We start from the raw sequence: 12,894 nt of genomic DNA, 5'->3' as shown, positions 1-12,894 counted from the left end.
TGGGGAGGGGCTGGGTGGGAGGGGTGGGGCTGGGTGGGGAGGGGCTGGTAACCCCGTGGTGCCCTTATAAAACTCAACGTTTAACCTACTCACGCCGGCTTGTGTCCGCCCTCACAGTCGGGCATATTTGCGGAATACACCACGCCGCCGTTGACCCTGGCCATTGACCGAGCAACCCAACATTCCTGCCAGCTCCCTCCGCAGGAATGTGTTTTTATGAATTCAAAGTTTTGTAAAGTTCGACCCATCTTTCTTTAACATTCTACTGAAGTAAAAAATACCACTCATTAGTATTTATCATGAACTATGTCCAACAGTGGACTCCTTGATCAAAATTGAGCTGAGAACGTGGAGCCATATATGCTGCATATACGCAAGTATTGGAGATAAAGAAATTTGTGCTGTATATATATATTTTTTACGTATATTTCAATACTTTAATAAGTGCATTTGGGTTACTCTAGCATTCAGATCTGACTACACTCCACCAGTGGCAAATCTGGAGAGATACGGCACCATAAACATGCCATTAAATGTACAATTCATCCACATAGCTTGACCTATGCACAGTATAGTATTTGATGGGTAATATAATGTTTTAACCAGTTCAAAAGTAATTATAAAGTGGGTCCTCATTTATCACTACTGGCCACACTTAGGGAGGATAAAGTATACATTTGTTTGCAGATTGTGATGCCTTACCTGTTATCATGGCAAGGCAGTACAATAATACACAGCGTGTTATGTCATAATAGATTCCGTTTTTGCTAACGTGTACAATATTTACACCAGATGTTATAAAATGTATGAAAACCAATTTTTCATTATGAAAATAAACACCTTGTAAAATGACAACAGCCTCAAAGGCGCATGCTGTACCAGTCTGTTCTTATATATATATACCAGATAATGCTGCTTAGTTGAGAGATTTAGTGAGATTATCGATTTAACATGATCACTTTCATGCTGTGTTTGGATGATACTTAAAACTATTATAACTACACAATTCCTTGAGCGGATTGAATCTAAAGTATTTGGATAGAGCAGCAGGAAAAACTACTTTAAAAAGGCAATTCGAAATGTCATTAAGACTTGCAAATATGTATACATATAATTTCAAGTTCAAAATTTGTATCCCTTTAAAGTACTGTACCGCATTAGAATCAAATTCATATGAAAGTCTTACATTTAATGCCGCATCATTTTTCTGATTCTGAAATATAACATTTTCGGGGAAACCCGACTTCGAATGTTACATGAAAACTGAACCTGTCTTAAAATGTACTGCAAACTCAGATTATTTTAATCCGAGAACTTTATAAGAGAACGATTGTGCAATAATTCCAGTGGCTAGCTTTGCATCCAGTTTAGAGAGACGTGCTTTCCGTTACATGTGTCATTAGCTCAAGCTGCAGTACTCAAGCGTATTTTCAAACTGGACCAAGCTCAAACTCAGCTCAGTCCTCTGATAGCTCCCAAGATTCCGTGGCCACCTGCTGTCCTGCCATCTCCTCTGCTTCGTGCTCTGCCTCCGTTGTTGAGAAATACTTCTTGGCCTTGCCAATGAGCCGGAATCCGGTTGCCGCCATACACAGAGCCCTGCCTCCATACTGCAGCACTGCCGTGGCTGATGGGCCCATGGGGGAAAGCAGGGCTTTGGCCGAACTGCCTCGCACGGGGCTCTGAATGGGGCGAGTTATGGGGAGGGGGGGGGGTGCAAACCACATGTTAAACTAAACTATGTTTTATTTTCCCAGGTAAGGTCCACTGAGCTATATAGCTGTTTTTCAGAAGCGACCTGGCCACAAATGATGGCCCAATTAAGTGGCTTATCACGTGGACATTTATAGCAGCCAAATACTGTACTCTTAAAGGAACGATTCGAAATGTGGAGCGAAAAACCCGGAGGACTAGGAGAAAAATCCACACGACCACGGGGAGAACATGCCAATTCCAAATATACAGGCGTCAGGGTCGGGATCGAACCCACGACGGACCTCATGTATACAAGGCGATGGAGATAACATCTCACCACCATCACAACAGATTGCTTGATAATCACAATTTTGAAATGCGTGACCTGTATGCGTAACAAATGAAAATCCTGTATTATAGTGGCCAATTTGTATGCGCGTTGACTTACTTGTTTTGAGGTTGTTCGTGGATGAGGTTTTTTTCCACTCACAACTGAATGTTTCCCTGAAATTCCGCTGATGTTTTTAGATGCCGGGTGAAAAGGGGCACTTGGTGCTTGTGGCATTTTCGAATGTGGACATGGTGGCTCTAATCAAACAGATCAAACCATTATTCACAATGTATTCTGTATTGTGCTATATTATATATACTGTACACAAGTCACTTTAATGGTGAAATCATCTGCTGGGCTCCAAAGAACGCATATGTTATATACATTATAAACGATTTAAGGGTACACTGCTAAAGGATATACATTGATAATGTTGTGGAACGAATTGATAGGCACTTGCATTAACACACACACACACACATTAACACAATTTCCTACCTGTAGGTGGTTGTTGATGCTGAGCATGGAACGCCCAGGCTGCCTGGTCTGGGAAATAGTTTGGCCCTTGCGCCATCAGTGGAGCAGATTTTGGCGGTGGATACATCGCAGAGTGTTGAGGGAAGACCTTACCAGCAGGCGGTGGATAAACGTGGCCACATGGTGGAGCTACCATCCCGTCTGGCCCGATGAACCCTGAATGACTCGGACCAGCGAAGCCACTTACTCCCGGTGAATGGATATATTTGATGGAGGGATCTTCAGCCAAAGCATTGCCCCCAGAGAGATGATGGCAAGGCTGGCTGGAGCTCGCAGGGTACGCTGTGCCTGTGTACACGGGGCTGTTTGGTGCCGCAGAATAATCCGAACGTCTCACTGGGAAGGACATGGCACTCGTGGATGATTGATAAAATGTGGTTTTGGAAAGGTAGAGCATTTCGGTTCCTGGTGGATAAGGGGCACTTATCGTGGCAGAAGGTTGACTTGGATTATTAGCATTGCTGGGCACATTTTGGTCAGGATGGTTTGCAGTTGGGTAAACCAGGCTGTACGTTGGAGGCTGGGCCATGTTGCCAGCAAGAGAGGCTCGTGCTTTTAAAAGTGAGTTGGTACAGACTTCACTTGCTCCACCTGTTGAAGCTACATTCAAACAAAGGGTTATTATTGTCTGTGTGTGTATGGCATATTCTATATATGAATACTGAATATTATAAAGCAAAGCCTCATACAAGAACGTCTGCTGCATTTTAAAACATTGAAAACTGTGAATGTGTATGCATTTACATTTGAAAAGTTTATCTGAAATATCAAAGGGATGTAGGAGAGTAACGATATAGCAACCCGAGGACTGCTTTATGTTACACAAGTACTTTTTAGGCAATAGCAATGAACAATACATTCGGGATCAATAACATTTTTTATTACATTTTGGGAGAAGAAAAATCTGTGACATTTTAACAATTATAAACATTATTAGCTCATGACGTCCATGGCAAAAGATGTGTATAAAACGGTATGGTGTACATTCATATACATTATTGTAAGTTTTTTTTAATATTTGGCATATCATTCCAAGTTCAAATTCTATTCAGTGGGTCAGTGAAACATGGGTCTTTAGAGATATGGATGTCACAGCACCGCTTTGCATTACATTACCGCATGTACATACTAAACAATACTGTATCACGTTTAAAATCACAGATTTGATGCAAATCCGTCAATATGGAGCTGAAATCACATTGTAACAATAACGAAAGTATTCAATATAAAAAATGGTAATTAAAAACCAAAAAACGACATTATTAACAATATAGCTAAATCAAGTTCATTACTGTAATTACAATTCTTTTAAGTTTCCACAATTGCACTTTCCACAAAATAACCTGCGGACATAGAATTCATTAAACATTAAATATCGGATATAAAGTGAACTTTTATTTTCCAGATTTGCCACCAACACGATACTTACACAAGGGTGTCTGGAGCAAGGCAATTGGAGAGTGACTCTGCTAAGGAACACGCGGCTGATTTCTATAAGAACACGACTGCTCTCATTTGAGTTTAATGGTTGAAATAACTCAAGCACCGAATCGCGCCAGTGTATTGTGCTGCAGCAAAAGAAAATAATGATAAATGTGCATTTCAAACCACCATCCACTGCACTGTGGATTTACAGCAGTTTCAATTGTTATCGTGCCAAACAGAGCATTTGATTACACAGCGTTTGGTGGTAGATTTAGGGACACACAAAACAGATGCACACTGTGCTTTGTGTTTGTTCCAGAACCATTCGTGGAAAGTCAGCTCAGTTTTTATTATACAATTTTTTTTTACAATTACATGTGTGCGTTATGCTTAAACTTAGTCGCTACGAATGTAATTTTGTACAATAGCAAATAAAGGTTTAGGAAAATAAATATATAAAAAAGCCTTAATTTTGGCCAGTAACTGTTACATTATTATTTGCATTTTATTTATATAAACATTTAAAGTTTAAGAATATAACGGTATCTTAATAATATGTACAGTACAAAATGAAGCTGAACTTTCTAATTTAATGGTCTTGTATTGTACTTTACACATTGTAGAAAATAAAACAAAGTATTTTTGCATTGACCCCTAAATTACACAAGAGAAAGTGTGTACATCATTTACTCGGAGATTGTAAATATTTAGTCCTGATACATAAAACTTTTTTATTGGATTTTCCCACTCATGAACTTGTAAAATGGTTACGGCATAAGACCTCAAAATAATGTCTTAAATCTTTCATGGGGTCCCCATAAATCTTGCCTTGTTTTACAAAGTCAGAAAGTTTGTAATCTATATATATATAAAAGGCAAATTTGCGAATATGTGTGTCTGTTCAAAATGTTTAGCATATTTCCCGACATGCAACAAACTTGAAATTTGTGTGGCCTCTTTGCGAATCCACTGCTGGATTCGGGCCCTCCCCATGCCGTGGAGGTCACCGGGGGTCATTTGAGAACACTTCATTCACAGTGGTCAATGGTGGTTTGGTGAAGGTGGACAACATTGACGTGGGAGCTCGTATGCTGCAGTGCCCTCTGCTGCCAAATATGTATCCCTACGGCCTGTTATGCTTCGTTATCACCCGATCGCTATCAAAGGCTCAACTCCACTTTTTTTCTAAGATTTGGTGAAAGTGGGCACACGCACCCCTGGTCATGTGGTCACTGGCAGCTCTGAAACAATCCTTTAAAAAAGTTTAAGTCTCTCACAGGCGCTTGCAACACTTACACTTCTGAATTAAAGCTATCAACGATTATTGTCATAACATTTTATAAGACATGTTCTGGATGCACAGTCCTGTAATATTTTTTTATTGCTCGCAATCGGCTGGATTTTCAAGCAGGAACTAATTTAGGACACTGTTCTTATGAAACGCAACCTTATTATCCTATTTCTTTTAAAAGTGAAGTACACTTTTCCAGAGAAGACATACAATATTGGATTTACACACATGTGCAACCCCGCCATGGGCTTCGACACAGTATAAATCGCGTTTACAATTTCTCTAATGTGGCACTTAAGCGGGGAATAGGACAGCGTTTCAAGTCGAATGACACGCATTATGTGATGAGGCAGGAAGGAAATGGTGAACATGATGATGGTGGCGGCTATAAGCCTGGCCGATCGACTTCTTGCCGGCTGCATCGTTCCACGGCTGCGCCGGATTGTCCTTACAATGACACACTGGCACAGCACGATGACCGAATAGGGCATAAGGAAGCCAAAGACGACCAGGCACCAGCTGTAAGCAAACTCCTTGTTCTCATACAGAGACCTCACCAAATCGTGGCACAGTGCGGTTCCATTTGAATCGGTGGTCTGCTCTAGGGTCGCCACCTTGAACAATCCCAGGGTCACAGCGAGCCACATGAACACGCAGCTCAAAATGACCACGCGCCTCCGAAGTATTTGTCGAGCGCGCACCGGCGACACGACCCCGACGCAGCGATACACGCTCATCCACATCAGGATGGTGATGCTCAGGTAGAGGTTCTGGTAGAATGCGAAGGTCGTGAACTTGCAGCGAAAGATGACTTGAGGCCAGGTCATTGGCGATTGGTCAATGTAGTTGTACATGCAGATGGGCAGGTTGAGCAGGTAGAGAAGGTCCGACAGCGTCAGGTTGAACAGGATGATGGTGTTGCAGGACCAGGGACGGGGCCTGCCTCGGTAAGCCAGGAGGGCAGTGCAATTGAGAGAAATTCCCACCACGAACACAATGCCGTAGAGTGTGGGCAACACGTACGTTTCCATAACCTTTTTTAAGCTACAACACTCGACCAAAGAATCCTGAAAACGGGAAGGATTCGCTCTGTCCATGGCATTCCCTGTAATGTCTAAACGGCATTCATGCATGCAACGACAGTGTCACAAGTTAACAAACGAGAAAAGGTGAGGATGGAATGGATTAATTTAATCTGATGTGAATTCGACAATTAAATTAGCTTCAGTGTTCCATATGGGTATTGTATATTGATTCTAAAACATTTACATATTTTCAGATATTCATAAAAACAAAGTAATATTATTCATTGAATTAAACTACTGGCATATACATTGGTTGCCCACATTAAATATGCAATGCATTTAAATGCACGTCAATAGCCATCATACGTCTGGATAATTATTATTATAGATGAACGAAACATATTTGTATTGAATGAATAACCTCACAATGTGTGAAGTAATTTTCCTACACAGAACGAAAGCACACTTATAAGTAACTAGATTTAACTTTTCCTCACCTGAGCTCTTGATTATGTTACAGAAGTCATGATGCGCCATATTACTCGTGGGCAGTTAGTCAATTCAAACCGATGTACCACAAGATCTCCGTGCTGGGGACTGGATACATGAGGTGACAAGCTCAAGCTTCACGTCATTATATATTTGTGTGCCTTAAACAAATGTTATATTTGCTTTTGTTTAGTGTCTGCAATAAACTGGGATTGCAGCCTGTGCGACACTTTTACAGCTGCCCGAATACGAGGGAAAGGTGTGCGTTCGTAATTAAAATATGAGATTAAATTAACATGAATGATTGGAAAACATAATATATCCTCGTAGCTGCCAAAGCCACCCATTGTAAAAAAAAATACAATGAAACTTTCCCTCTGTCAGCATTCATGTGAGAGACACTATTGGCAGACACTATTTATGCCGTTTTAGAACATTACTGAGGTTTTCCACACAGATAGCCTCTGATAATAAAATAAATGTCACCAGCTCGGGTGATACCTCTTATCTGCAAAACACATGAATACAATCTTACGAATTTAGCACTTTCACGAGATCATCTCTGGGCGATTTATCTGCGGATAAATGCGAATTACAGGGTGGATTTGCCAACACTTATGGACGACGCCTTCTGTAGATCGATTGGAGGAGTCTATACAATGAAGGAGTTTTTCCTTGAGTATTCTCATTATAGACATTATAGACAGTGTAATGACAAAAATTGTTCACATTTAAATCTCTGCATGACCTACGTCGCCCCCACATTCTATGTCGCATGTTTACAATAATGCACCGGTTTAATAGCCAACTACAACATGGGCAGCACTGTTGAACTATTGTCATCATATTCACAAGTGGGGGTAGATGTTAACTTCTTTCTTACCGCACGTAGCCAGCCATGATAATCGGAGGTGTGGGGGAAGGACAACAGACCAAACACAAACAGTAGTTCTAAAGAAATGTGATGTCCATGACAATGGCTTTCCACCTTTTTGTGATCATCAGTGCTTCTCATCAAGATTGCCATTAAACTTCTCACATTTGTCCCACGAAATGGTCCTTTTCCTCCCTCGTCCCTTTTACGTTTCCGTTTACGTTTCCGTTTTCCCATATAGGGTTATCTTTTTAATTTCTCCAGCTGACTAACTAATACATTTATAACAACGAATACATGTAATTATCTACGCACGTATTTACGTAATTCCTTGTGCAAATTTTTCAGACAAGAGGACTTGTATGAAGGAAAAAGCAAGCAAGATTTTTCGTAATGTAATCAAATTTTTGGAAAACACATTGTTAGCTCACATTTAAGATGAAATGCAATTAAAAACAACACTAATTATTAGTTACACAGCAGTGGTTGACGTGACAAACGATTGTGTATAACAACCGTATAATAACTTATCATAAATATATTGGTATAAATGTAAGTTTTAAGTGTTGTTTGTGTGTTAAGTAAGCACGGTATTGTGACATGCTCCCACATTGCAAACCGTTTAATTTCCAGCAAATAACAGCTCACATTATTTCCACTTATTACTGCACACATCATTTTAGGTCAACCCCCCCTCCCTCCCAGACATGATGTCGTACTTGCTCTATAACGATAAAAAAATAAACATTGACATACGTTTTCTTGGCGTTATGAAACACATGTTTTCAATCCAATTGCTGCATTGTCTCATTTTAGATCATTTAATATCCGGAATTGCCTTTGCAGAGTAAAGAGAAAATTGTCTTTACATAACCTGCACAGAATAAACAGCATGTCCCACGAGAAAAAGGTTACCTTTTTTCATTGCTGTGGTTTTTGGTTTATGTGGCCTTAACAACAGCGTGAAATAACTAAATTAAATATCCACGGAGGGGAATAACACCTTGAAATTATACCAAACTAAGTAAACATAGATATATTTTACATTTATTACAAAAAATCAAACACAGAGTATTTATATTATATCCTGCACTGTTAAGTGGAGTATGCCACAATTTGCATTACATACACATCTCACCATCCACCACTAAATGAGTTAGCCCCCGATCTCCCGAAAAAACCTACGGGAGGCACTAAGTCAATCCACCACAGGTTAACCAAAGCAATATTTCTCGACATAGAATTTTAAGTTGCTATTCTTCCAGCCACACACAAAAGGGAATGGCCAATGTTGTAAAAAATATGGCACGGCTCTTGGCACTGCCATTGGTAAGCTGCGCGACAAGTTGTGTAAGCGATTGGTGCTGGGGTTTTTTTTATGAGCGTGAAAATGATGGATGTCTTATGTAAAAATGTTACACTAAGTAGCAGAACAAGCTCACTTGAAGGCACTTAAGCATTGACCTGATGCAATGCTTACACCATTAAAACACATGAATAGACCAATGTAAAACACACTACACCATGTAGTAATATGAACTCAACAGCAAACATAACGTTTATAAAGTGTACTTTATTGTACTCATAACATCAATAAATGATAGCTTCCATCAGATATTAAAAATATAGGACTTCATAAGGCACATCAAATTCTATCCTTTTCACTTTCCGATGGGCAAGGGGATTTTTATTTCCTATTTTTCTCACCCCTGTCCCTGCAATGTGGATCCATCTAATATCTCCGCGAATTATTACCATCCCAGTAATGTCAATGTCAAATGAAAGTATGATCTAACTTGAGTCGAAACAACTAGAAAATTTAGTGGTTATGTTTGCGCCTTCTCGTATTTGTGGAGGGGGGAAATTTATAATTGCAGCTCTAGAGAGCCCCTCTTAGAGGGTAACTGGTCTACTCTTCCAAGTTGGCCAGACGACTTGGAAGAGGTGAGAGTACCCACACTTTACCCCACCACATGCAACCTACTGGGGTCAACCAACTGTTCTGTACCCATTCACACTGCTGTGTAAGAGGCAGGGGAATTTTGCGAAACTTGCACCATCATCTCAACTGCTGTGCCGGGACATCTAATCAAAGGGGCGACCTCTGCATTCCAAGTCCAGTGTGCAGATCGTTTCCAGAAGCAGCACCATAATTGTAGTCGTAGTAAAGACTGTTAATGTGAGTAATTACAATGCATTTATAAATCGATAAAACACTGTTTAATAATTGCTCAATTTGCCTGCATAAATATACAATCATAAGACATGAAACGTTCTTAAAATGGTACTGTAGTTCATTTACTTATGTTATGTGCATGTGTTTTGATAACATACCCAAAAACAATATGTAAAGCTATATGTAACGTGTATGCAAATTCTTGATGTCAAATAAGTAATTAATGAAGTTGAATACAAACAAAAATTCAATGATGCAAGTTAAATGGATAGTTGTGAGAAATAAATGGCTTTAGCTTACGACAATGTGTCTTTGGCAAATACATGCATTCCAAATGCTAACTGAAAATAAGATAATGCTTTAAATACATTTTAAAAACAGAATTAACTATAAATATTGTGCTGTCGTATTATAGCAAATCAAAGGTGTAAAGTAGCAATTGAAATCTTCTTGGTTCTTTCGGTAAAGTCACGTAGAAGGGAAGTAATAAAATAATAAAAATAAAACATAATAAAACATTATTATTTTATTACTTCCCTTCTACGTGACTTTACCGAAAGAACCAAGAAGATGAATCCCTGCAGTCACGAAAGCTTTAAATCGAAAATCATTTTATTATGTTTTATTTTTATTATTTTATTATTTCCCTTCTACGTGACTTTACCGAAAGAACCAAGAAGATGAATCCCTGCAGTCACGAAAGCTTTAAATCGAAATTTAGCAATTGAAAGTTAAACATCGAGATCAAACGTAAAGTTGATCAACGTTAAACATTGAGTTTCGTATGCAAAATAAATGTATGCCGCTGACATTTGCAATAACATTCGTACACATGTTGTTATTGGGCACAAGTTGCACGCTAAAATATTTTGCAATGCATAGTTGTTTGTGAGTGTAACTCGACATGAAAAAATTGCATTGTCACATGTACAATAAACATGCATCGGGAAAAGAAATAAACAAACCACGTCGTTTTTAAAACAGAGAAGTACTGTCAAACACCAAATTCAACATTTTATTTCACAACTTTTTGTAAATCCACGGATATATGTATGAAATTAAGCATTCTGTGCCTTTCTCACACGGGCAAAAGTACTGTATCGTGTGCTTCTTATTTAATTGTCTCAACTAGTCCACAAATAAACTCGTAAGACGACGACAGGAGAAGAATCGCCGTCTAAGAATCTCAGCTTCCATTCTGCTCAGCTGTCATTCTACTCGGGCATTGGAGTTAAGCTACTTAATCCGAGCCCCCAAGTCACAGAATCAAGCTGGAAGTCTTATAAACAGTGGATGAATTAACAATACAATTTTTTTAAAATATGAAAATCGCCCCACTCTTAGTTCATGGCTATAATTTTCAAGACAGTGTTCGTGTTTTATTCCATCATTTAAAAAAATACACTTTTCAGCTTCAATTAAACATTTTTCGTTTTTTAAAAGTCACTCACTAAGTGTGTGGACACTCCACAAGAGCATACCATAACATCCCTAATCAAATATACCTGGGGTGTCTCTCTCCCGTGTAATCGCAGCAACTTCTAGAACATCTCCTCCTCTGAGCTTGCCGCTTACTTGGGGGACACCGCTTTCAGCTCGTAGCCAGCGGGCGGTTGCAGGCGCACCTTGGCGTGAGCGTCGCAGTAGATCTGCCCGTCCACAAAGTAGAAGCCCTTCTGCTTGAGGTTCATTCCACAGTCACCGCACGTGAAGCACTCGGGGTGGTGGGGCTTATCCCGGGCTCTCACCACGGGGCCTCTGTGTACGTCACACACACACAAACAAACAAAACAGGTCACCGAGATCACGTTTTGCTCCAGGCCAATGAATAGAAACAGATTTCAATTAGGATCATGGCCGAGCGGTTAAGCATTTGCTGCTTTTTGCGCCGACTGCTGCATAGTGGGTGACCAAGATCCTGTGATCCTTATTTGAAAGAGAGAGTAGGAATCATAAATGCCGGCATTCCAGAATCCAATTTACTAAAATGTGGAAAAATATCCAGAACGAAAAAAAAACACGGGAACATTATCCCCTACTGGAAAACTTTGACCATCTGTCAAACAGTGCGGCCATTATAACTTTGTAGGTGAAGTATGGGATAAATGCCAAATGTACTCCAGGAATTATAATCATTCTATCAATAGTCCAAGTTAAAGTCAGCATGGACGTTTCATGGCGTAATTCATAAAAAGTCCAGTATATGATTGCAGAAGCACCAATAAAACCATCAACTACACAGTAACGAACCGCTGTGAACTCTGAAAATTGAATGGAGGCCTTGGAGCAATCTACCATGATCTGGCTAACTAATACTCATCTTATACGTTGCTGGGTTTACACTATTCATTCTTTTATTATTTACATTTTAAAACGATTACCAGTTCACTTAATATAAATGAAAGAATGCATATGTTTATCTTTTTGTTCATGTTTTGAATAATCCAAAGATAAATGGCACAACATTTTACATTATGTGAACTCTACAAAGGTTTTTAAATAATTGCAACCATTTGGTGGCTGTGGTTCCTTCTGTTAAGGGAATTTGCATAAAACACAGCTAGCATTAATGAATATTTGTACCATGGAAAAAATTTGACCATTTACAAGATGCATTCCCATAATGTGCTTTAAATTACGAACGTAATTTTTTTCAAACAAAGGTGTACTAATTATTACGACATATTCCATCTTAAATACAGCTGCTAGTGAATTATAAGGCAGGATATATGCAGACCGATGCAATGCCACTGGGTAGTGGGTCACTTACACAATTCCATTGCCACACTTGGAACAAATAGGCAGCTTCTGCACTCCACCCACGTCTGCTCCCACTTTCGTAACAGGTGCCTTCACACTCCGTATGCCCACAGTACGTTCAGAGCCTGTGAACATTCAGCGACACACTCACAATGTAAATAAAAACATGCACCCCCCGTTAAAAATGTACAAAGTACGAGCGATAGGAGAAAGGGGGGTACAGATATTCCACGGATGACAAGCCCCGGGGCAAGGTGCCCTCGAGATAATGGGAGAGAGAAGGGCGATTGC

The 12,894-nt window shown here is 39.7% G+C and overlaps 2 protein-coding genes across 5 annotated transcripts in view; both read right to left on the bottom strand.

The window, feature by feature from the left end:
* Window positions 1-903: 903 nt before the first annotated feature.
* LOC133350628 (P2Y purinoceptor 4-like) lies at window positions 904-9,076 on the bottom strand. The gene is made up of 5 exons (XM_061565207.1): window positions 6,802-9,076; window positions 3,993-6,393; window positions 2,525-3,163; window positions 2,144-2,283; window positions 904-1,682 (listed from the first exon to the last, which is right to left on the bottom strand). Exons 1-2 carry the CDS (start codon window positions 6,839-6,841, stop codon window positions 5,408-5,410), a joined length of 1,026 nt encoding a protein of 341 aa, XP_061421191.1. The 5' UTR covers window positions 6,842-9,076; the 3' UTR covers window positions 904-1,682; window positions 2,144-2,283; window positions 2,525-3,163; window positions 3,993-5,407.
* Window positions 9,077-9,220: 144 nt separating this feature from the next.
* Window positions 9,221-12,894, bottom strand: part of LOC133350627 (PDZ and LIM domain protein 3-like) — a 43,241-nt gene continuing 39,567 nt past the window's right edge. For all 4 annotated transcript variants that reach the window (XM_061565203.1, XM_061565202.1, XM_061565204.1 and 1 more), the window contains 2 exons: window positions 12,614-12,728; window positions 9,221-11,601 (listed from right to left, as the gene is read on the bottom strand). In XM_061565203.1, coding sequence (XP_061421187.1) covers window positions 11,415-11,601; window positions 12,614-12,728 — 302 coding nt within the window. In that variant the 3' untranslated portion in view covers window positions 9,221-11,414. The remainder of the gene's footprint in view (window positions 11,602-12,613; window positions 12,729-12,894) is intronic.

The sequence above is a fragment of the Lethenteron reissneri genome, chromosome 34 (genome assembly GCF_015708825.2).
Source record: "Lethenteron reissneri isolate LAM-NWPU_2019-01 chromosome 34, ASM1570882v1, whole genome shotgun sequence".
Taxonomy (NCBI): Eukaryota; Metazoa; Chordata; class Hyperoartia; order Petromyzontiformes; family Petromyzontidae; genus Lethenteron; species Lethenteron reissneri.
The sequence above is the reverse complement of the archived record's forward strand: the minus strand, read 5'-3'. Positions and strand labels throughout refer to the sequence as shown.